Below are 22,892 nucleotides of genomic sequence, written 5' to 3'. Positions count from 1 at the left end.
CAGCATAGGATTCTCAACCTTCTGCTGGTGCAATAACTTTTTTTAAAGTGTTTCACATGCATTTGTACTCGTGACCTGCCTACTCCCCACACCAATCTTAAGAAGGGTGGAATGAAACAAATTTGACTGTGTTAAAGACCAGGGGAAATAACCCGGTCACTGCTTCTCCCTTGCTAAGGGAGTTGCTAGATTCATACTCTCCAATATGGTAGCTACTAGTCACACGTGGCTATATACATTTAAATTAATTAAAATAAAAAATTTACTTTTCTCAGTCACATGAGCTACACTTCAAGTGTTCAATAGCCACATATAACTAGTGGCTACCATATTAAACAATGCATATACAGAAAGTTTCCTTCAACTCTAAAAGTTCTATTGGGAAGCATTGTGAAATGATTGATAGTAAAGGTATTCAATTATAATTTTTCTTTCTCATTGAGCATATGTACTAAGCTACAGGCTTCCTCTTCTTTTCTCTTATTCTTTAAGAGAAAAAAGTATGCAAAAATACTTACAGCACAAAATGTAAGACTGAAGACCATCTCATGCCTTTATTCCCACTCCTTGTTTTGATTTACTTAAATTATTCCATGGGAATGGAATTGCTCCAACCTTGGAGTCCCATGTTCTACTAGTGAGCTTATCAAATTCATCTATGTCATAGAGGAAAGAAGGATGGCCACCTGACAGTGATCTCAGCTTGTTGAAACCTGACAGTGATCTCAGCTTGTTGAAAGAGCATTGCCCCAAGGTTATCTAATACATTCCACCTCTCAAGAATTTATACTAGTCAACTTAATATAATGATTAGAACAGCTATTTAGAAAAGGACAGGCTGGAACAGTTAGCTAAGCCAGGGAGTTCTAGGCGATGCGATGACCCTTTTCTACTGCTCCTGTTTGGAATCTCTTGGATTTTGCTATTTCCTCTCCCTCACATCCCAACGCTCATCTTATTTATGCTTCCTACCTTGTTATTTGTCAGTGTTCACCATAATGGCAGGACTGTTGGTCCACATGGCAAGGAGAAGACAGAACAAACTTTTCATGAGGGCTGAGAAGCCCCTGTCTCTACTCCATAGAAGGCTAATGAAGGCTGAGAAATTGTTGGTCCATTGTGCCCCAAGCAAGGCTATTCCTTCATTACCCTGTACCTAGGTCCTATTTACTCTACACTCTAACTCAGTCAGAAAATGCCCAGAACAGCCTGAAGCTGCATATTCTTTTGTAGCATACACAATTCTGTATGAAGAGATTCACAATGAGCTCAAAGGCTGGGGGAAAAAGAGGGGGTACCTTTTTTACTTCCACTTTTGCCACTATCACCTTGAAAGGATTCTCTAAGAGATTGTGGATATTCATAATGTTGAATTCTGTTCCACAGTAAACCTTCAAGGAGAGACACTGGCTTGAGAAGTAAGTACAGTCGTGCATCGCTTAATAAAGTGGATATGTTCTGAGAGATGCATCATTAGGCGATTTCGTCATGCAAACATCACAGAGTGTACTTACACAAACCTACAAGGTACAGCCTACTACACACCTAGGCTGTATGGTATTAATCTTATGGGACCGCCATTATATATGCAACCTGTTGCTGACCTAGATGTTGCTATGCGGCACACGGCTGTAATAGTAAAGAGAAGCAGGCAGGCCAGACTTTGTCACATAGAAGAAAAGGGGTAAGAAAGGAACCCGCTCGCTTCCAAAAGCTTATATACATACCCACTGGAGATGTGCAGGTCTCTCAGCCCTTCGTTTACCAACTTTCTCCTTTTCTTCAACCCAGTTCTACTTTTACCATCTGTACGTGATCCTGTTAGTACCCTGCTCCGATGACAGAAACCTGCACCGATGACTTGACTCTATTCCTGCTACATGGTGTATGTTCCCAGCATCCAAAGTGAAATTATGAATGCATTTTCCCATAGAGACATTAGTTGGCTCAATAAATTTAGGTCTTAGGAGATCATTAGCTGTAATGTGCAGAACTGATTATTTAGGAGCAAGAATGGAAGCAAGGAGTCACTTAAGAGACTATTTTGAGAGTCTAGGCAAAGTCTAGGCTTTGGTTAGGGAGATAGTAGTGAGAATGAATGCAAAAAAGTAGATAGACTCAGGATAAATCCTGGAGTAAAGAAGACAGGATTCATTTGAAGTAGGGAGTGAGGGAGAAAAGAAGAGAGAAATGGGGAGGGATGATACTGACATTTATTGAGATGGGAAATAGTAGAAAAGACAAGATCTCCGGTGGCATAGGTGGGGTGGCAATGAAGAGCACCGTTTTTGATACGTTAAGTATCACATCAGAGTGGAAATATTAAGCTAAATACAGGACTCTGAACTTAAGAAAAGAGAACTGGGCTGGAGATACAAATTTGGTGGTCTTTATGGAAAGTATATAAAGCCATGGAGTCAAATGAGATCATATATAGAGAGAGAACTAAAAATGAGGGCACCAGCCCTGTTACACTTAAAGTTAAGGTCTACATAACACTGCATTACAGTTTATATAGAATTTTTAGGCTTCCCTGGTAGATTACTTAATATGTATAACAGAGAATATACATCTCAAATTCTAAGGAATAAACACATTCCTGAACACGAAGAATTCTTCATGTGGGGAACTGCCAGCATGAAAAAGGGTTTATATGAGTTAGAATCTCTGTGACACTGAGAAACAATTTCATTCAGATAAAACCGAACATGCCTTACTCTTCAGTAACTGTAGCTGGTTATTTACCTGGACTTCTTGGAAGCTACAGACCAGAGTTTCATAAAAAATCTGAGTTGATATTTCTACCTAGTTTACCTCATTTTACGTAACTGCTATAAACATGCCAGTTTTGATTTGATACAAAGTGTAAAAGTCTTTTCCCTGCTTTATGAGAAAAAGAGAGGATATTATAAGAAAAATAAAATATGTTGCTTAATTTTAGCTATCTAAAAGGCCACGAACATAAAAACCTATCAGTTTGCCTGTAAAATTATAACATAAAATGAATTTTAAATAGCTCAGAGACAATAACTAAAATTTTCCTAATTGAATCACTATTTAACATTTTTATAGTTTGAACTATACATTTTTGGCAGTAATGGAAAGCATACAAAAAGATAAAAAAAATTATAGGAAAAATGTTTCATAAAAGGTAGTGCTTTCTACAGTATCCAGCAGTTACTAATCTTTTCAGAAAAGAATATCACACAAAACAAAAACTCAAAATTCATTACAAGAATATCCTGCCACTAGGAATTTTCTATAGTCTGCTTCAGTATCTGAGCTGTATTGAAGTCAGTGACTTTTACATTCTGTGGCTTCAGTTTTTTCTTTTTAAATCAGCTCCCAGACTTCTGAGAATTGAATGTTTACCAGGACTGAGTCAAGTTTTCCTACCTTTTAAATGAATTTGTTTCTTGATTTCTGTGTATTTCTCAAAAGTATAAGACCAGTTTGTATCACAACTGGGAGTCAGAGGTGGATTGAAAGAGACTACCAGATATTCTTTAGCATCTGTTATCACCAGGACTCTCACATCACATTCCCTAGTCTGACCCACTCCCAAACACCTCTCCTCTCCTCACCCATTTCTACTGGGCCCTCTGAATCTCCTACTCTTGATCAAAAAACCCTATGCATACAATCTTTTCTCCAAACTGTCTTCCTCCCTCCTTGTTATAACTGAAACCTGATGGACCAGGACCAGCGAGTCGAACTTACCTTACAGCCCATTCAGTGGGAGGCTCTTTCTCATTCTTATGGCCAGGCTCCTCAGGGCACCATAAGAAATTACTTCATAATTTTCCACATGTTCTTCCCTACTTACAATCTTAGAAGACCTTCTAAATTCTGTCATTTCTATCAATTTAATAGCATTCTAGATTTAGTCATTCTAGTAGCATTCAGAAATGCAGAATTCATCTTAGAACGCTCCTAAGTTCTGTTGATTCATGGATGGCTGGTTATTATTTTTGAGAGTTCCTTAACTTTCTTATAGGACCTCATTTAGAAACATAGCAATTGTAGCTAATCCTTTAAATTAGTAGTCAGAATCCATTAGCTCGGGATTATAGTTGATTTATATTACAAATGCAATGGTTGATTCAATTATTTATGAACTCACCATTATATACTGAGTCCACACCACAGGCTAGGTACTATGAAATACTATAAGGATAAAATACACAAAACAGATGTGGGCTCTTCCTTCAGGAGGAGATATATATAAACAAATAAAAATTATTAATTATAATTGACAATTAACACAAAATATTATTTAATTCTTTAAGTGCTCCATAGGAAAAGTCTAGTATGTAAAGTTGGGGAAGGTGGAATTTAAAGGGGATGAACTTGTTAGGAATGGATGCTTCTGGGAAAAAGAAAACAGAAAATTAGATGAGAGCAAAGAAAATTTTACAAGCTCTTTTCCTTCTATTTATATATACCAATGATTGATGCCCAAGTAGCCCCTGCATTATGGTAGGCTGGGTATATAAAAATGTTTCTTCTTTGGTTGAATAAAGGGAATAGTTTTAGTTTTGCTGGGCTTAAAAAAAATTCTGGCAGTCATAGCTGTGAGCGCTCATATATAGTTTCTGCCCACTTACTATGATGCTGGTGGTGATGCCTACAAGCAAGTGGGAGACACAGCAGAGTTGGTTACTGGTATGTCAACAGAAGACTAGGGGCTAAGGGCTTTGATCCAACTCTCCTTTTGCTCTTGGAGTTTTATAAACGTTTTCCAGGTTTTTACATATGGTTTCTTTCCTAATTCAGTATTTATTATGAAAAGACTATCTTTTTAATTCAGTGAATGAATAATTCTTCTGTTTTTATTGTTCTTTAAAGCATAGATAGCATTTCCTGATTCCACTCAGTTTAACTGTGTCAGATAAATTTAAAAGTTATACTTATAGATACCTGACAGTGCAGAATAATACCCATCATAGGGGCATTGTTCTGGTTCTGATTTCAAAGCAATCACTGAGCAAGGTTCCTTTGAGTTGGAACATGAATCAGCATTTAGCAAAGCTGAGTTTAAACCTCTACTCCAGATTCTGAGGGACAGAGAACTTCTAAATAGGGCACTGTTTGTTCATAGTTTTAGGTATCTGTGATTTACTTGGCTTTGATAGACAACAGGGGCTTCGGTTCAGCTATATTTTTAACATTTCTTAAAATAAATCAAAGAGTGTTCCCATTTTGGATGTGGATTACTATGGTGGAGGAAATGAAGAACTTACAAGTGCCGAGTATCCAGGGGTATGCGCTGGGCTCCGTGCTGGATTGCCTTGGTTAATATTTTTTTGGTTGCATGTAATAGGAACTGGCTCTGGCTAGCTTAAGGGAAAAAAGTAAGTGGTGCTGGCATATTGGAAGAATATTTGGGTATCTCATAGAATCCAAGACTCAGGAAAGGCAGCGATCAGGCAGACCTCAGAAGCAGAGTTCATGTCTGTCTCCCTAGCGTGAAGTGGCTGCAGCGTCTCACCATTTGATTCTTCATAGGAAGCCCAGGTGGGGTCAGGTCTTTCCCTGTGGATCAGTCAATCAAAGTCAGAGCGGCAGGATAATATTGTTTAGCCAGTTGTTTGTGGGCAACTACACCTGTGTTTTCTGGGCAGTTCCCAGAGAAAGGGGAATTATTGTGAACTGGTGGCCTCACCAGTGAGGTCTACTATGTATGGATTTTACGAGCTTAATTTAATTTTCACAAAAAGCCTATGAAAGTCATGATTTCCACCTTACAAATGAGGAAACTGAGACTCAAACTGGTTAGGCAACATGTCCTACCCTCCACAATTAGAATGTGGCAGAGCTAGAATTCCAACTAGGTATATAAGGGGGCTTAGTCTCCTTCCTGAAAGAGTGAAATAATGTGATAAGACTACATGGGGCAGAAACATCTAGGTATTTTCTCATGGAGAGAATATCTGGTATCTCCAGGGTACTAGAAAGAGTAGGACTGCATGTTGAAAGCTCTGGGGTTGAACTGCAACTCCACCTGCTCATCATGGGCAAGTAAACACCTAATTTTTTCCACTATTAAATATGGATATATCATCTCCCTCACAAGGTTATTTTAACTTTCACATGTTATTGAGATTGGGACAAAGCAGATATTCATTTTTAGGAAGGAAAGAACTCTTCTATTAATGAACCCTCAAGCATGCTACTAAAAATGGAGTCACAGCAGCTTTACTATTTAAAAAATCTAACTACTTTCTTACTTTCAGCCTTTGAAAATGGTGTCTTATTCACCTAAACATAAAGGTAGGCAATGCTACATAACAAGAGTTCAGGAAATCATACAACAGGCAAAGAAAATACAAAACATCTGACTACCTCTCTTTGGGACTTTGGGAAAAACTCTTCCCTTTGATCACAGCACAATACTTGATCATCCAAGTCTCTTAGTGAACCCTACCTGAGATGGTCTGTGTCCTTTTGATAACCAGAGCAGAGACAGAATACAGTTCTTAATATGGAAATCTATAACTTGAACATCATTCAAACAGATTATTAGCTAATTCAGATCGGAAGGATTAACGCATTCAAATAATCAATCCTATGCCCAGATGATTAATCTCAGTCATCTTTAAGGACAGCTCTGTGGGGAAAAAGCACCATAGTAACACAAGAGGTTATTATTGTGCACGGTGGATGTTCTACAATTACTCATAGACTGATCAGTATCAATTTGTTCCAAATTCCTTCAGACTACAATAAGTCTATGTCAACAGAAAAGTTGGAACCCCAAACGAAAGAAGAAAAAATCATTCTGTGGTAGTAGTAGGTAAAAGATGGCGACTACGATATTCTCTTGACCTCCCCAGCATCTCTGGGTCTTAGTTCAGCGACCCTCTATGCTTCCTTTTCATCTAAATCATATCTGAATAATTTGTAAAATAACCCATCATTTTAAATTTGATGACAGAGTCAAGTAATTTTAAATATAACCATAACATTGTGTTACAGGTATGTTCCTGAATGAAAAGCCCTTCTCCCCTTTTTACTCTGTTGCAATTCAAGTCAGTAGTCTGCTTGCTTTAATTTCTTATTTAAATTTGTAAGAGAAAAAGAAGTGGTTATTAACATTTAAAGATTCTTGGTAAATATTACTGTAAATATTTAAGGGGAAGTATACATTAAAGACAGCATCATCCATGGATATAAAAGTTTAAGAAAAACCTTTTAAAAAGAAGAATTAATTAATTTAAAAAAAGGATTAAAGAAAGAAAAGTAATAACCAAATAAGTTTTTGCAGCTCTTTTTTATTACACTGAGAGATCCCAGAAAAGTACAAAGCCCATGAAAGTAGAAGCATTTCAAAAAACAAGACAAAACACTTGCATACAGTTTAATGACAACATTTTGGTTTGATGTTAAAAAACCTCATGATTTCACATTGAAGCACACTGCTCATGAATTAAGTACATTCTGAAGTACTGGAAAGGATTTCATCTCTCTCATATCTGAACCTGAATCCCTATAAATGGCTAAGTTATCTTCTCTTTCTAGAGATCAAGTTCATGGTATGATTCATAAGAAAAATGATTTTATCGATTCATAGTGACTTTGAAGAACAGAAATAGAAAATAAGCATATATCACACACATATCCCTTTAAGCGGTACATCAGATCAAAGTTGAGTTAATATAATAACTCTTAGTGTTTTTAATTGCTGCCTTTGAAAATACATAGATCCCACTACAGAAAAGAGGTTTAGTAATATCAGAATGATTCTCTATCATGTCAGTGTTTTATATACATGTTACATAGATAAATAGGTGCTGTTGAAATCCATGCTGTTTCTATTCTCAAAATCAAATAAATGTATGATTACATTCTAGAATCTTATCAAGAGTCACTGTGAAGCAATAAGTAAAGATATTTATTACTTTTGCCAAATACAATATAACAGGCCACCAGAGGCTATAAACTTTATTTAATTAACTTTTGGTTATGTGGCAATTTTCAATGGCTTTTGGGTCATATCATACTTTCTGTTGCTGCTACTACTACTAATAAAATAATAGTAAATGTAAAGGAGAAAACAAAAGAAAATAAATTAGATCTCTTGATAGTTCTTCTAAATGTTGTTTTGGTTTATCCTTGAAGTAGAAATCAATTCCCCAAGGTTTGGAAAGAAAACAAAAGCATCTTCATAATTCACAGCATGTATTTTAGAGGTCTAATGATTTATCCATTGCCAGTGTGGGTCAGCTTGTTATGTTCTCTTTATTCAATGTCAACCGGTTCTGTAGCTATTAAAGCACTTAACTGCTTCTGAGCACAGGAGAGGAATAATTCCAAACTGGACAGGCTTCTTTGGCGGATGACTTGATCAAGCTGTTGATTTTTTTTAAACAGAGAGAGAGAAAAAAAAATACACTTAGTTGAGGGATAAAGAATATCATGCCACTACAGCCCACTAGAGAAACCTTTTTAGATGATGGATTTAGAAAATCAAATAGTGCTTTAAACTCAGAGACAATGAAGTCACTATTTCTGGCCTATTATCTAAGATGAGACGATAATCATTACAATTTTATAATTCATGTTGGTATTGAGCTATTAGAGAAATACCATAAATTTGATCAGAGTCATTTTAGAAAATACAAAATAGTATAAAAATACCAGTTCTTAATGAATATACAGACCAAACATCCACAAAGATCATATAGACATAACAGATGCAAAGAGACAAAGAAATATACAGTACAGAAACATAGCATAATTATAGTATGCTTAGGGTTTATCAGGACAAAGGATAAGTGAGGAGATAATTTCCTGAAATTAGAGAAAGTTCTTGGGAAAGGTGTACTTTAAGAAATATTTGATATTGTTGAGACTTATTTGACTTGGTCTTCCTGCTGAGTTAGAGATTTTTTATTAGGATTGCTTTAATGTATTAATAAATTAATCTGATAAATCAAACAAGAAGTTTAGTAATAAAAGTCATATAATAAAAAACTTTCTAGAGGTAAAGATTATTGAATAGATCAAGAAAAGTTTCTAACTCTTCTGCCCTAAAATAGTTGCCCATGGTGTGAAAATAACCAACAACACATTGCCTATAGGTTACAGAACAATGGAGGAACTCAAAAGAAAGCCAAATAAATTCCATTTCACAATATATACCTGTTATATTTATGTAAGTTGACATATTCTTCCCACAAGCTCCCCCTAACATAAAGGGAAAAAAAAGACAAATCCAAACAAGAATTCTCTATTAAATACACTTCTATAATCCACTGATACTCAAAATGACTGAAAAATTGGAAGACTAAAATTTTGAAGTATCCTAAGAATTAATCATAGAAGAATGTATTATATTTAGCAAAATGTTCATCTAAAAAGGTTGAACACTATTAAGACTCCCTTGGGGGCTGGCCCGGTGGTGCAGCGGTTAAGTCCACACGTTCCACTTCTGGGTGGCCCCGGGTTCGTCGGTTCGGATCCCAGGTGTGGACATGGCACTAGTTGGCAAGCCATACTGTGGTAGGCGCCCCACATATAAAGTGGAGGAAGATGGGCATGGATGTTGTTAGCTCAGGGCCGGTCTTCCTCAGTAAGAAGAGGAGGATTGGCAGTAGTTAGCTCAGGGGTAATCTTCCTCAAAAAAAAGAAAAAAAAAAAAGACTCCCTTGAATTCTAATAATTTGGGATTTTAATATATGTACAGAAATAGAATCTGCTAATCCTTTTTCCTAGTCTTTTTTTTTCTTCCTCTCTCAGATGATACTTTTAGCTGACAATACACCTTCTGCTTACAAGTCTCTATAACAAGACAGCTCATTACAATGTAAACCCCATGAAAGCAGAGATCTTGTCTGTTTTGCTGACTATTGTACCCCAGCATCTAGAAGACGGTTTGGCGCATGTTAGACACACAATAAATATTTGCTGAGATTGAATGAAGCAATAAATACTTAACCCCAATAGGGCAGGGCAATCTACTAGGAAATGATAGATGCATTTTTAATTATAAAAGTAAAAGTAGGTTTAATCTAAACTAAAAGATACGTAGGAGATTAAAGATGAATTTTTAAAAGTTTCATTTAATATACGTAAAATAGATTGAACTCTAAATATTCACAGTTTTAAAACTTATTTTGTACTTGGCCCAAATTCAAAAACTACAGAAGAGTGTACCAACCCCCTGTTCCAGTCCATTCCCAGTGGTTTCTGTCTACTTTCGGATGCTTTCAAGCATGTAAAGATAAGTCTTTAAAAATATTTGGTCCAGATCTTATAATTGTTAACTCTGGGAGGGTTCACACAATCACTTTGTTCCACTGCCATTACTGGAACTTTCCCGTATCTCCTTTTTAAGTAATTGCTTGACTGTATTCCGTGATTTATTTAGCCAGTCTCCCATTGACAGGCATGTCAATTTATTCCAATTTTGTCTTCTTGTTTCTGGAGCACCACGGAAATCTACAACCTGCACTTGGCACTCCCTTTGGAAGATGGTCAACGTTTTCTTTTGGGCTGATTCTAATATATGGAATCTCTATGTCATAAGATTTGCATATTTTAAATTGTGACAGATATTTCCACACTGCTTTCCAGACTGAGGGTACCAACTTATCAGTCCTATCTGTATTGTATGAGAGAATGTTTGCCCTGTTTTCTTCTTTTAAATGGTTGCATAGTTTTCCATTGTATATTTATAATTTAACAAACATAATGGACATTTTATTATTTATCTAAAAATTATTCTATTGATAGATATTTGGATTGTTCCTAATCTTTTCCTACTATAATCAATGCTGTACTGAACATCCTTCAACATAGGCCTCTGCACACCTATGTTAGTATATCTTGTAGAAATTGCTTGAGCCAAAGAACCTGTCATCTACAATGTTTCTTCCATCATAAATCAGGTTTCCACCTATGCATGAACCTGTCTTTAAGCTCCCTAGTCCCACAGACAATTCGCCTATCCCTATACAAATATAATGCTGTCTCAATTTAACTACAATTTTATAATAAATCTTAATGTCACATATTACCAACCATACCATCAAATATTTCAGAAGAATAAAATTAGTGAACACTTGTAATAAAATTGAATGTAAAAAGGAAGTCATCGGACTGCAGATAATCCGATACCCTTTTTTCATAAAGCACAAAAACCAAGCAAAATTCAAAAGCATATTATTTTGATGCACATCAACAAGCAATCAAACATTTCTTTTTAAGGCGAGGAAATTACACAATCGGAACGGGATGGCTGTATTTGGAGGGTACAGTCAGGCAGGATGAGCTACACAGGTTCATTCTGGAGGTGGCTTCATGGCTGCTTTTTCTACTATTATGCTTCCTAACTTAGGTACATATGTCATATGTGCTGGCTTGAATAATTCAAGTCTTTTAGAAGCCCCCTAGAATAATCAGGAGTTCCACTAAAAACAAATTTGACCTAATATCTTAGAACTTATGGGAGTTAAAGGAAAAACTTTTTTTCTTTTGAGGGCGTACAGCACAAACTCCTACTGTGTAATGTAACTAGCATTCACTAGTAACTGTTGCTAAGTAACAATAATCACCTGGATTTCTGCATTCAGAATGAATATTCTGTAATTCTTTGAAAGTAAGGATATGTATAAGGACAAAAAAGTTTCTATTTAAACACACCAAGCACTTCTCTTCTCTTGCTTGTGTGAGAAGACACCCTGAAATTAGCGACTACAAGATGACGGACACACTGGTTTTGGGTTTAGGCAGCTGCGGGGCTCACTTCGCATCTTTCACCACGCCTCCTCAGAACTGTCTGCAGGCAAGAATCCATTAAATAAACAGGAGCTCAACACTTTAAGGAGCAACACGGTGACACTGATACTCTGTGAGGAGGAAGATAAACTGAGCCATCACAGAGCTGAGCTTCCACGGTGGCGGGTTTTCCTGGGCATGGTACATAGGATCACGCCTGTGAGGGGGAACATTTGAGGCCTTTCTCTCAAAAAGATGGTGAATTCTTCTCTCTGAAACAAGTACATCAAACTGATTTTCTTGGCGAATTCCTGAATTTCAACAGTTTCTGTTTTATTAGGCATGACCTTATTATCCTTTATTGAGGCAAGAAGAATTTTGGCAAAATATACAACTCTTTTTTCCTCTTGAAGAGTGGGGCTTAGTTCTGTATTTGTGGCTTTCATTTCAAAGTGAACCAAAGATCTGTATTCTGTGACTTCATGCTGACAATATTACGTCCAGAGTAGCTGTGGCAAACATTTTTGGATAGGGGATTTACAATCACTTCACAATAATGTAGCTCTAACTGCTTTGTTTTCCCTTCCATTTTCTGTTGCTTCAGCTGCTACTCAGCTCTTTCAGATACCTGAGAAAACCCTGGAAATTCTGAGGTCTCTGAAATAGACAACTGGGTTTTATAAATCTTTTTTTCCCCTCTTTGTCATGCCTTCAGTTTGCTGGCATACTGCTAGAAAACCATTTAGAAGCATACTACTTGCTAAAAGTTAGTATTAATAAGCTTAGGGGGAGAAAAAAAGAACACATGACTTCCCAATAGTTCCCTGTATTAGATTTATGTTTCCATTTATATTTCATGCCACAGCAAAAGAAAAAGAAAAAGAAAACTTCTCTAGATGTTAGCTTTTATTTCCTAGTCACCAAAACACAACTTGATGGATGGTGAACTTACACTGGTCTAAAGAGCAAAGTCAATTACAAACAAATATGGCCTATTTTAATGGGACTGTTAAGAACACTGCTTACATCCCAGAAAATCTGATACATCGTTTTTGAATATATATTATATATATATATATTATATGTATTATACATATAATGCACTTCGTACTAATTGTGATTTCAGTATCTTTTGGACTTTTACCAAAAAGATATACCAAGAGATGTGAAAATATTAGGTTTACCTTTATCAATGTTACTTTTCCAACCTACCCTCCTGTATATTTTAAACTTATGCATAAAAAGTGATCTAATTTTTCAAAAAAGCTAGAATGGATATCTGGTAAATCCACTGATAGAAAGTGACTCATAAACGCTTGTTATCAGTTTAGTAATAATACGTTTCATGGATTCAGTTTTCATTCACTAACAAGTGCTTTCATGGGCATTGAAGAAAGGTTAACCACGATGGTTGGAAACTGGAAGTACTCAGGCAGATTTTCCAGATAATATCATCATCTTATTGAGTAAGAATTGTTCACCTTCTGATAAGAAATGAAACAGTTCTTCAGTCTCTTATTTATTACAATGCTGTCCTTTTAACATTGTTATTTGGATATGAATGCTTCTCTTTTTGTGACTTTATTACATACCCCCCCACACACATACCCTCAAGCTGTTGTTTCATTTACCTGTTTGAGATTGAGCCAATCAATTAATCAATCAGTCAATCAGTTGATCAATAAAAAAGTCAAGACTGCTCACTATTTGTGCATTATTGCTCTGAGGCCTGGGCAAAAAAAGTATACAACAATGTCCTTGTCCTTAAGAGGCTGGTAATCTTTTTGGAGAGACACATGCAACAATTAAAGAACAATTAGGTGCTGGCATATGTAGTAAAGACTGAGTCTAACAGAAGAACTGAGAGGGGGAGAAATCATGGTGGGAGAGTGCAGCAGAGAAAACATCACAGAAGCGGGACTGGAAAAGGCTCTTAAGGAACAAAAGCATTTCCTTAGACAAAAAGGAGCAAGACGTGGAAGAAATCCTAGGAAAGCAGATTAGCAGAAACAAAGACAAACTGCAGAGATATTGAGGAAGGGGGCTTGAGACAAGTGGAGAACGTCTGCCTAGGAGTAGTCATACATTCTTTCATTCACCCACTCATTCAGCATTAATTTAATCTGTGCCAGGCACTGTTTTAGGCACTAGGAATACAGTGGTGAATAAGATAATTCTCTGCTCTTATATAATTTATATTTCAGTTTGAAGAGATAATACTCTTCAGGTGGAGATCAGTACTATAAAAAATAACAAGTAGGGGAAAGGATTAAATGGAGACAGATGGGGATCTTTTGCATAGGATGATGAGAGAAGACCACTTGGAGAAGGTGGTAATTGTAAGAGACTTGAAAGAAGTGAGAGAGGGAAGGAACCAGGCAAAAACAGCAGGAAAGAAAATTTCAAGGCAGATGAAACTGCAAGAGAAAAGTCCAAAACGTGGGTTCAGACTTGGTTTGACCAAGGTCTGGCAATAAATACAAGAAGATTGGAGCAAAATGAGCAAGGCGAAGACTGGTAGGAGAGAGGGTCAGAGAAGCAGAGAGGGGCCAGAGCATGTCGGGCACTGCAGGTCAGAGGAGATATCAGAGAGTTCTGAGCAAGACTGTGACCATACTCTACGTTTGAAAAATATTACACTTGTTGCTGGGGACACCAGCCTGTAGGAGGCAAGAATGAAGAAGAAAACACACGTAGGAGATTGGTTCTGGGAAAGATACAAAGCTAACCAGACTGCTGGCAGTGAGGCTTAACAGCAGGTCACGTTTGGAATACAGTTTGAGACGGGACCAACTTGAGTGGATTAGAACTGTGGATGAAAGAAAAAGAGAAATAAAAGGTGATTCTTAGAATGATGGTGCTATTTACTGAGATATGATGGATTGGTGCTAGAGTGAGTTGGCCTGAGGAAAATTAGAGTTTTGTTTCGGACATTGGTAGTTCGTCTAATCCTATTAGATATGTCAGAGACACTGGATATAAGAGTCTGCAATTCAGGGGTGAGATCAGGGCTAGAGATACAAATTGGGAAATTATCTGCACATAGAAGGCATGTAAAGCACAGAAGAGATTACCTAGGGAATGAATGTAGACAATAGAGACAAGGGTCAGCAGACGAAGTCCTGGGGTGCTCTAACACATGGTGTGGCAAAGGAGCCGTGGGACATGAGGAATGACAGATCATTATTGTAATGGGTTGAATTATATCCCTCACAAAGATACGTTCAAGTACTAACCCCGTACCTGTGAATGTGACCTTATTTGGAAACAGGGACTTTACAGATATAATTAAGATGTAAGTTAAGATGAGGTCATAATGGATTAGGGTGGCCTCTAAATACAATCACTGGCATCCTCATAAAGAGACACAAACACAGACACAGGGAAGAGCACCACATGAAGATAGAGGCAGAGATTGGAGTGACGTGGTTCTAAAACAAGGAACACAAAGGACTGTCAGCAACCCCAGAAGCTAGGAGAGAGACATGGAAGAGACTGTGCCCTAGCGACATCAGAGAGAGCGTGGTCCTGCCAACACCTTGATTTTCGACTTCTAGCGTCTAGAACTGTGGGAGAATAAATTTCTGTTGTTTTCAGCCCCCCAGTTTGTGCTACTTTGTTACAGCAGCCCTGGGAAACTACTAACAATGATTTTTCCAGATTGTTGAGGTTCTTATATAGCAGGATAGTGTTTCTCATAATGAACAAAACACCATTTCTATGTAAAATGTGTTCTGTTTAAAGTAAATAAATAAAAGGCTTTTTTAGTCAAATAAGTTTGGGAAACGCAGGATTAAAAAGATTTCTTTTCTATAGAACTTTTCAGAGCTTTAGTGCTAACAAGCATCATGAATTGCCAAAATGGCGACAGTACAGGCAATGGTTCTCAAACTTTTTAAACTGTGGAATCCTGTGTGTGTGTGTGTGTGTGTGTGTGTGTGTAAACCATACTTTGGAAAATGTCCTGCAAATCAATTTCTCTTGAGAACTCGTCTAGACTCAAAATAAATTGCAAAATATAGGGAGATGATTACACTGATTCAGTTTCCTTTTAATAACAAGTAACTATGGAAGTTTAATGGTAGGAGATTTTGAGACTGCTTAGTCTAACACCTACCTTTTACACTTGTGGAAAACTGATGCTCTGAGTGGTTGAGACCAATTTCACAAACCTAAAATGTCCTTCTACACTTAAAGAAATATATTCTTCTGTAAAATGTATAAATGTATCAACCTGAGTTTATCTTTGCTTATGAAACCCTACTTGTATCAAGTAGGTTCTGGTCTCACCAAGTTTTTGACAATGGACAAGTAAGATTTATCTCTAGAGAACCACTACTATGACAAGAAAGGTGCTGAAAACTAATCTGGGTGAGACGACATGACTCCCCATACTCTTGATGTAGACATGAAGGAAGTGGACCATGGATCAATGTTAAAACTTAACATGCAAACATAATTGTCATGACCTGGTCGGTTTTATGAAATCATCACAATAAACGGCTAACAGACTTGATGAAGATCAAGTTATTCTTGAGTGATGAATATTTTTATTGTGACATTTAAACATTTTTGCTCCAAATACTACCATCCTTACTTTTCTCTGGTATCCTCAAATTCTGCTTCTCATCATGTCAGCCTAAGAAAATTTAGACTTATCTGTAACATAACTGGTTGTATTAATGGAGGTTCTATAGTATCTGTTTTATTACTGGTACACTAACCATAAAGAGTTTTTCTTTATTTGTCTTTTCTTTATATTTTCAGATAAGTAAATTTGATTGCAAGAGGGCTATACTGTATATAAAGCTGAAGTTTAGATATGAAATCCCCTCTCTGGGAACATAACTATGTCATTATTGTAAATCACGATGAAAGAGACTTTGAACCAACTTCAGGATAATAGTGTTACATAAAATACATGTTTAGAATGACTCCAACTCTAAAAGATTCAATATAGTTAGGGCAGTGTCAATTGCCTCAACCTTGAACTTTAGAAAATGTAGGTCTAACTTCTTTACCAGAACACTCACAGGCCATCATTTATGTCCCATGAAAACTTTCAATCCAGAGTTCACATCTCCTTTTCTTTTTGAGTACTTTTCAACTTTAAAATATATTTCAAGTCTATATAACTATTTATACAGTTAAAAAATGTCAATACATGAAGAAGTTGTGTAACTTTCTAGCATGCACAAGATGAATTACAGATGCTCTTTGAGAGTAAGTGAAAAACGGGTATAAAGAGTCTTAAACTCTATTGGCCACAACTAAAGAACTATGTTTTTTTGCTTTGTTGTGTTTTAAGATGTCTTAGGATAAGTAAATTCTCTGTTTTTGAATCATCTAAAGTAAGTTCCACATATTTGGGCAGTTCTGCCTTTTTATTCCAAACTACCATAGAATCCATTGGGAAATAGGAATACTCATTTTTGCTCTTCAGTAAATCATCTGGGCAGAAAAAATGAATATGTATTCCAGACTCTAATGTGCAGGCACATGGTCTTAGAATACAATCTTACGCGATCTTACAAGTGAAGCAACAACAGCTGGCCCCAAAAGGATGCACTACAGTAGTAAGTGAAGGCTGTACTTTTACTTGCCTGATAACAGGCACTAGACTTTCCAGTATAAGCTTCCATATGTGAAGTTTAATGAATCTGAAAAGAAAAGAATTCTGGTAACAACTGCTTTACCCCTAATTCAGACAATTTCCAAAGAAAATCTAAAAATTTCTAAAACAATTAAAAAAAAAGAAAGCTATAGGTTTAGTGGAATTTTAGGAAAAAAGGAAAGGTAGATGAAACTGTATAGTAATTGCACAGAAATCCTATCTTGGGGCTCTGATCTGTAAGCTTACATTTACCTATTAAAAAGTTCCACATTGTACCTTCCAGAGCTCAATAGCAAATAAAGAATTTATTTAAATACAAGATGCACTGATTCTGGCAAGGCAGACTAACTGATTTTAATATGACATTCCACATAAGGTTTTCAATACAATTTGTTACATGCTCACAAACCATGAACAAGCTTTTTCTATGCTATTTTTTCAAGATCTTGTTTAGTGCAAATATTGCAATCTGTAGGATGGCCTTTTGTAAATTAAATAAACATGAAGATCTCAAACAAATAATTGTTAAGTAAAAAACTGTTCAAGTAACAAACACAAACTCTTGTACTTTTATCAATTCAACTTTTAAAAGTTTTAGCAATTCTTTCGTGTCAATCTAAGGAACAATATTCCCAATTACTATCTACCTTCCCTTTTGTTTTAATCTTCAGTAATTTAAATTTCGTCTTATTTTGAAGTAGAAAAAAGAATTACATGACCTCTTGGGTCTTTGTCTTCCCATGCTATCTTAAAATTCTCAAATGACTGATAGATTTTCCCTTTTATGTTTCAATCTACAAAAATAGTCAAGGGACTGTCCACGAGGCTTATCCTTGAGCTCTCTGCACACATATGTTGAAAGCGATTTATAGTGCATGATGAATAACCCTCTAATGCTGGATTAAGTCTGATCCTGTTTTGAGAATAGTGTCACTAATTCTTGATTGGTGGTACTCGCTACCTGCTATGCACAGGTGAACTTCTTTATGCGTTTTATTAGTTGTCTATTACTGTGTAACAAATCACCCCAAACCAAGTGGTTTAAAGCAAAAAACATTTAACATTTATCATCTCATAGTTTCTGTGGCTTAGGAAACTGGGTGCTGGTTAACTGAGTCCCTCTGGCTCATGGTCTCTACTGAGGGGTTGCAATCAAGTTGTTGGCTGGGCTGTAGTCAAGACAGAGTTCAACTGGGAGCTCACTTAGTGGCTGTCAACAGGCCTCAAAACATCCACCTCCAAAAGAGCTCATGTGAGGCTCTCCGCAAGGCTGCCTAGTAATATGTCAGCTGACTTCTCCCAAAGCAAGCAATCCAAGAGAGAACAAGAGAGAGCAAGAGCACACCAAGACAGCAAGAGAGAACCCAAGATGGAAACCACAATCTTTTTATAACCCAGTTTGACTCCGTGAAGCCCATGCTCAAGGGGAGGAGATTATGTAAGTGTAGGGCATCACTGGGAAACATCCACTATCATCTCATCTTTATTCTCTTGAAACTCTATGAATGAGGCCACCGAGGCCTAGAGATGTTCTAACTTGCCCAAGTGGCAGAGCTGAGATTCAAATCCAGGTGTGTCTGACACCAAACCTATTCTCTAAACCACAATACTATATTGCCTTCTCAGATAAGAACTTCAGTTATGGCTGGGGGCCTTGGCACAACATCTGTTTTGTTATAAATATGTAGGGATTTCTTGTATTGCATACACTAGTGCAAAAAGCTGTAAAGATGCCAAAAGCCCTGTAGATACAGTCATTAAAACATGTGATTATCTTTTCTTCCTAAACAGTATGTTCAGGAAGCTTTCTATTATATTAACGTACAAATAGTTCCCTGAAAATGCAACAGAAGCATTTAAAGAAAAACTGGCACATTAAATACAACATATAAGAAATCACTGCCTTAAAGAATCTGTAAACCTCAGTGGCTGTATATAAAAACAATAGATTACTTCCTTCTGGGTCCATAACAAAAGAAATGGGAAACATTCACAAGGGCGATGTATGGTATGGATCTCACCTTGTGGTACCTTTGAGGCTCAGATAATCTTTGCTTGCTTACCTTCACATTCCCACTACCGATAAAACTGGCTAAGCACACAAGCATGATCTGCTCCACAGCTGTGATGCACACTTGATTCCCACTAGGAAATCCTCAGTATCCAAAACTGAACCAATGGAACAAAGCATCATTTAATCAAATGGAAGTTAGTGTGAATAGACTTTTTTCTCTCATTTGAAATAAACAGGGCCGCTCTTCCTCATCATTCAGGATTTTATGGTGTGTACTTGATCACTGAAGCCTTAAAAAACACAATACCATCTGTCTGGCACATTTTAAAACAGATTTATCCTACTGAGGGAACCAAGTGGGAAAACACCCTGCCAGTCCTCTTAAAACTTCTTGCTGCTTCCCAGCTGGATCAAGGAATGTAAGAAAATCCTAACCTTCCTCTTTCTTGTAAACAAGTAAAGGAGGCTTGCTTTCAATTAAGAAAGCTAAACTTGGATATTATTGCCTAAAAATGGCAATAGCACTTGCTCAAATAGAAGATGTGAAACACAATTAACACTAAACACCTACCAAAGAGGAGATATGAGAAGTCAGGGATTATGGCAGAGCCTGCAAGTTCTCTCTCCAATATCCATTCTTCTTCTCTTCCTTACCAATAATATTCCAGTTTAGTTCTAGGAACAATGTGAACATCCTCAAGCCATCATTTCCAAGACTCCCTTCCAGCTGGGGGTAGCTAAAGAGACGTGAGTGGAAGTTACTGGGTAGGATCTCCAAGAAAGCTCCTTAAAAGTGGGACCTGTCCCCAATTCTTTTCCCTTTTTGGTTCCTGCAGTTTCCCTTTCTCCTCCATCACAAATGTGTTTACTGGAGCTCCAGCTGCCACTCTGTAGCCTTAATGATGTAAGCTGGTGCTCAAGACAGAAAATGTACAAAGACAGAAGGATTCTGAATCCTTTATGCCTTTGTTAAGCTTCTGTACTAGTTCTGAACTGCTTACCTCTGGACTTGCTTATGCTGCTGTTATTTCCCATTTCTATTATGAGGAGGCAAATAGAAATCTTAGTGATAAAGGTACCAACTTTACATTGTGCATGTCCACTATTGCATCAGAAACAAAATTTACTTTTAGAGTATAAGGCTCAAAAACTTGAGGATAAGCTCAAAATGTCAAGTGAATGAGACTGAAATTTCCAGCAAGTTGAAAATTTTAATTTGGAGCTGAAAAACAACTAATGGAATACAATCTCCTGTACTAGCTTAAGAGTCTATGAATAGTACAAAATAAAAATAAAATAATCATAATGAACAGGTTATGCTATTCACCTGAAAATCTATGTATGCAAGTTGCATTGGCGAGGGCCTCTTTTTTTCTTTTCTCTGCTACATAGAGCATTTGCATTCACAAACTAAAAGATTGAAAAAGGGAAAAAAAAAAAACACCTAAAAAGGTTAAAAAGAAAAACATGGAATGGGGATAGATTTAAAACTATAGGAAAGAAATTTTGTCTAACCAAACAAGTTAACTTATGCTGTCTGGAAAGAAATATAATGATCCTAATCAATTTAAAAGTGTGAATATTATGGATAAAATATGATAGTAGCTTTGTTGCCAGGAAACTCCAAGCTGATTCTGCAGATTAACTTTGATACGCAGACAGGACCTTATGGCATGTATCTACTTATATTGAATCTCCATCAGTCTCAGGCGCCTTATTTGATGCTCATTTTCCATTCACCATGATTTTCAACAGCACATATATTTTAAGTTGCCACAATCACTTCTGGAACAAAGAGGTATTTCAACTAATAAATAGTTTAAGACAGGGTGGGTAGAACCAAAGCTATTCTGATCTAAAACATATAGTTAGGAAAACTCGTCTCAACAATACAATAATAGCATTAATCGCCAACACTGAAAGCGAACTTTTTACAAGGCAGGAAATGTTGTAAGCACTTTACATGTGCTATCATTTAATTCTCATAACAATCCTATATGAAGTAGGCATTATTTTTATCTCCATTTTACAGATGAACAAAATATGGCCCAGAGAGGTTAAAGCACTTGCCTAAATTTACACATCTAATAAGTAGCAGAGCTCGGTTTTAATCCAGGAAATCTGATTCACAAGCTCACACTCCTAATCATATACCGTATACTTCTCTCACTAAGATAAAAAGTATACCTAGGCGATGCCACAATGTTAATGTTAAAAGCCTTTTCCATAAAATGGGACAATCCAGTAATGCTAAACAAATGAAAGCAAAAAAAGGCCAACAATCTTTCTCTCCTTTTTTTAAAATCTGTGGGAAATTTGCAAAGCAAAGTTGCTGGCATTTTGGGTAGAAACTTCATAAATTGATGGTCCATAGCCCAGAGACATTTGTGAGGCTGGTATACAGTTATTATATAACTTTTGTTTCTATTTCAGTCATTTGCTTTTTTTGTCAATTAACTAACATCGACCTATTGTATTTGCTTTTTATGCCTCCAAAACAAGCAAATGGTTATAAACTAGAATTCATACAGAAAAAGTCATCTCAATTGACAAATATTCCCATTTATTGCCAGAAATATAGGTGAGAAACGTTCAGAAGAAAATCCGGAAAAGTTACTTAAAATTTTTTACGTAACCAATCTTTACCAAGCATCATTACAAATGCATTGGAATAAGAAGTAAGATTAATAATTTTCTTTAAAAAAGTTATTTGTCAGTGCACAATGCAAGTGAGATGCCCCTGAAATACCATATAAAGCAGCAACACAGTCCCAAGACATGTTCTCTAGCCCTGCTGCACAGTGACGACTCAACTGGTCAAGGCATGCAGCCAATGCATTACAACTCTTTTTTCTTGCGTTTTAATGTGAAAAAATGCAGCCAAAATATCGAATTTTTTTCTTCTTGTGTTTTAATGTAAACGAATGACATCATGCAAGGGAATGGAAGGATTCAGTAATCTAAATGGTGTGTGATAAATCTAATGCAAACTATTATCATATAGAAATTCCAAGGGTATGACCTATCGAAATGACTTACCACCTCATTTACTATATAGCTATCACTACGCTTGGATGAAAAATAACGATAGTTTTGCTGATGGATATCCAGATTTGTTTTAAAAAAGACACTATGGAGTTTAAAATCTTCAGGAATACCAAGATAATGATGCCAAGTATAACCGTATACATTAAAAATATGTTAAATCTAAGTATGCCAAACTAAAAATCTAATCATATCCTCTGAAGACTTGGAGGTACTACCTACTTTTCTGTGAAAATCTAGCAGTCAAAAGCAGAGAAAATACTTCGCAACTCATTCTATGAGGCTGGCATAACCCTAACACCAAAACCAGACAAAGATGTTACAAGGAAAGAGAACTACAGACCATTATCTCTCATGACCATAGATGCAAAAATCTTTAACAAAATATTAGCAAATCAAGTCCAAAAAAGCATACAAAACAATTATACACAATGATGAAGTGGGATTTATCCCAGGTATGCAAGGCTGGTTCAACATTTAAAAATCAATTAATATAAG

General features: G+C 36.4%; 1 protein-coding gene across 49 annotated transcripts in view; it reads right to left on the bottom strand.

Moving 5' to 3' along the window:
• Positions 1–7,254: 7,254 nt before the first annotated feature.
• CCDC91 (coiled-coil domain containing 91) overlaps positions 7,255–22,892 on the bottom strand; it is a 362,152-nt gene continuing 346,514 nt past the window's right edge. For 48 of the 49 annotated variants that reach the window (XR_011540339.1, XR_011540340.1, XM_008517658.2 and 45 more), the window contains one exon: positions 7,255–8,352. Coding sequence is in view for 46 of the 49 variants with exons in the window: in XM_008517658.2 (XP_008515880.1) it covers positions 8,242–8,352 (111 nt within the window). In the remaining 3 variants the exon portion in view is untranslated. The remainder of the gene's footprint in view (positions 8,353–22,892) is intronic. The other variant, XR_011540341.1, reaches the window with a different exon arrangement.

Source organism: Equus przewalskii, chromosome 5 (assembly GCF_037783145.1).
Source record: "Equus przewalskii isolate Varuska chromosome 5, EquPr2, whole genome shotgun sequence".
Classification (NCBI taxonomy): Eukaryota; Metazoa; Chordata; class Mammalia; order Perissodactyla; family Equidae; genus Equus; species Equus przewalskii.
This window is presented reverse-complemented; position numbering and strand designations above follow the sequence as displayed.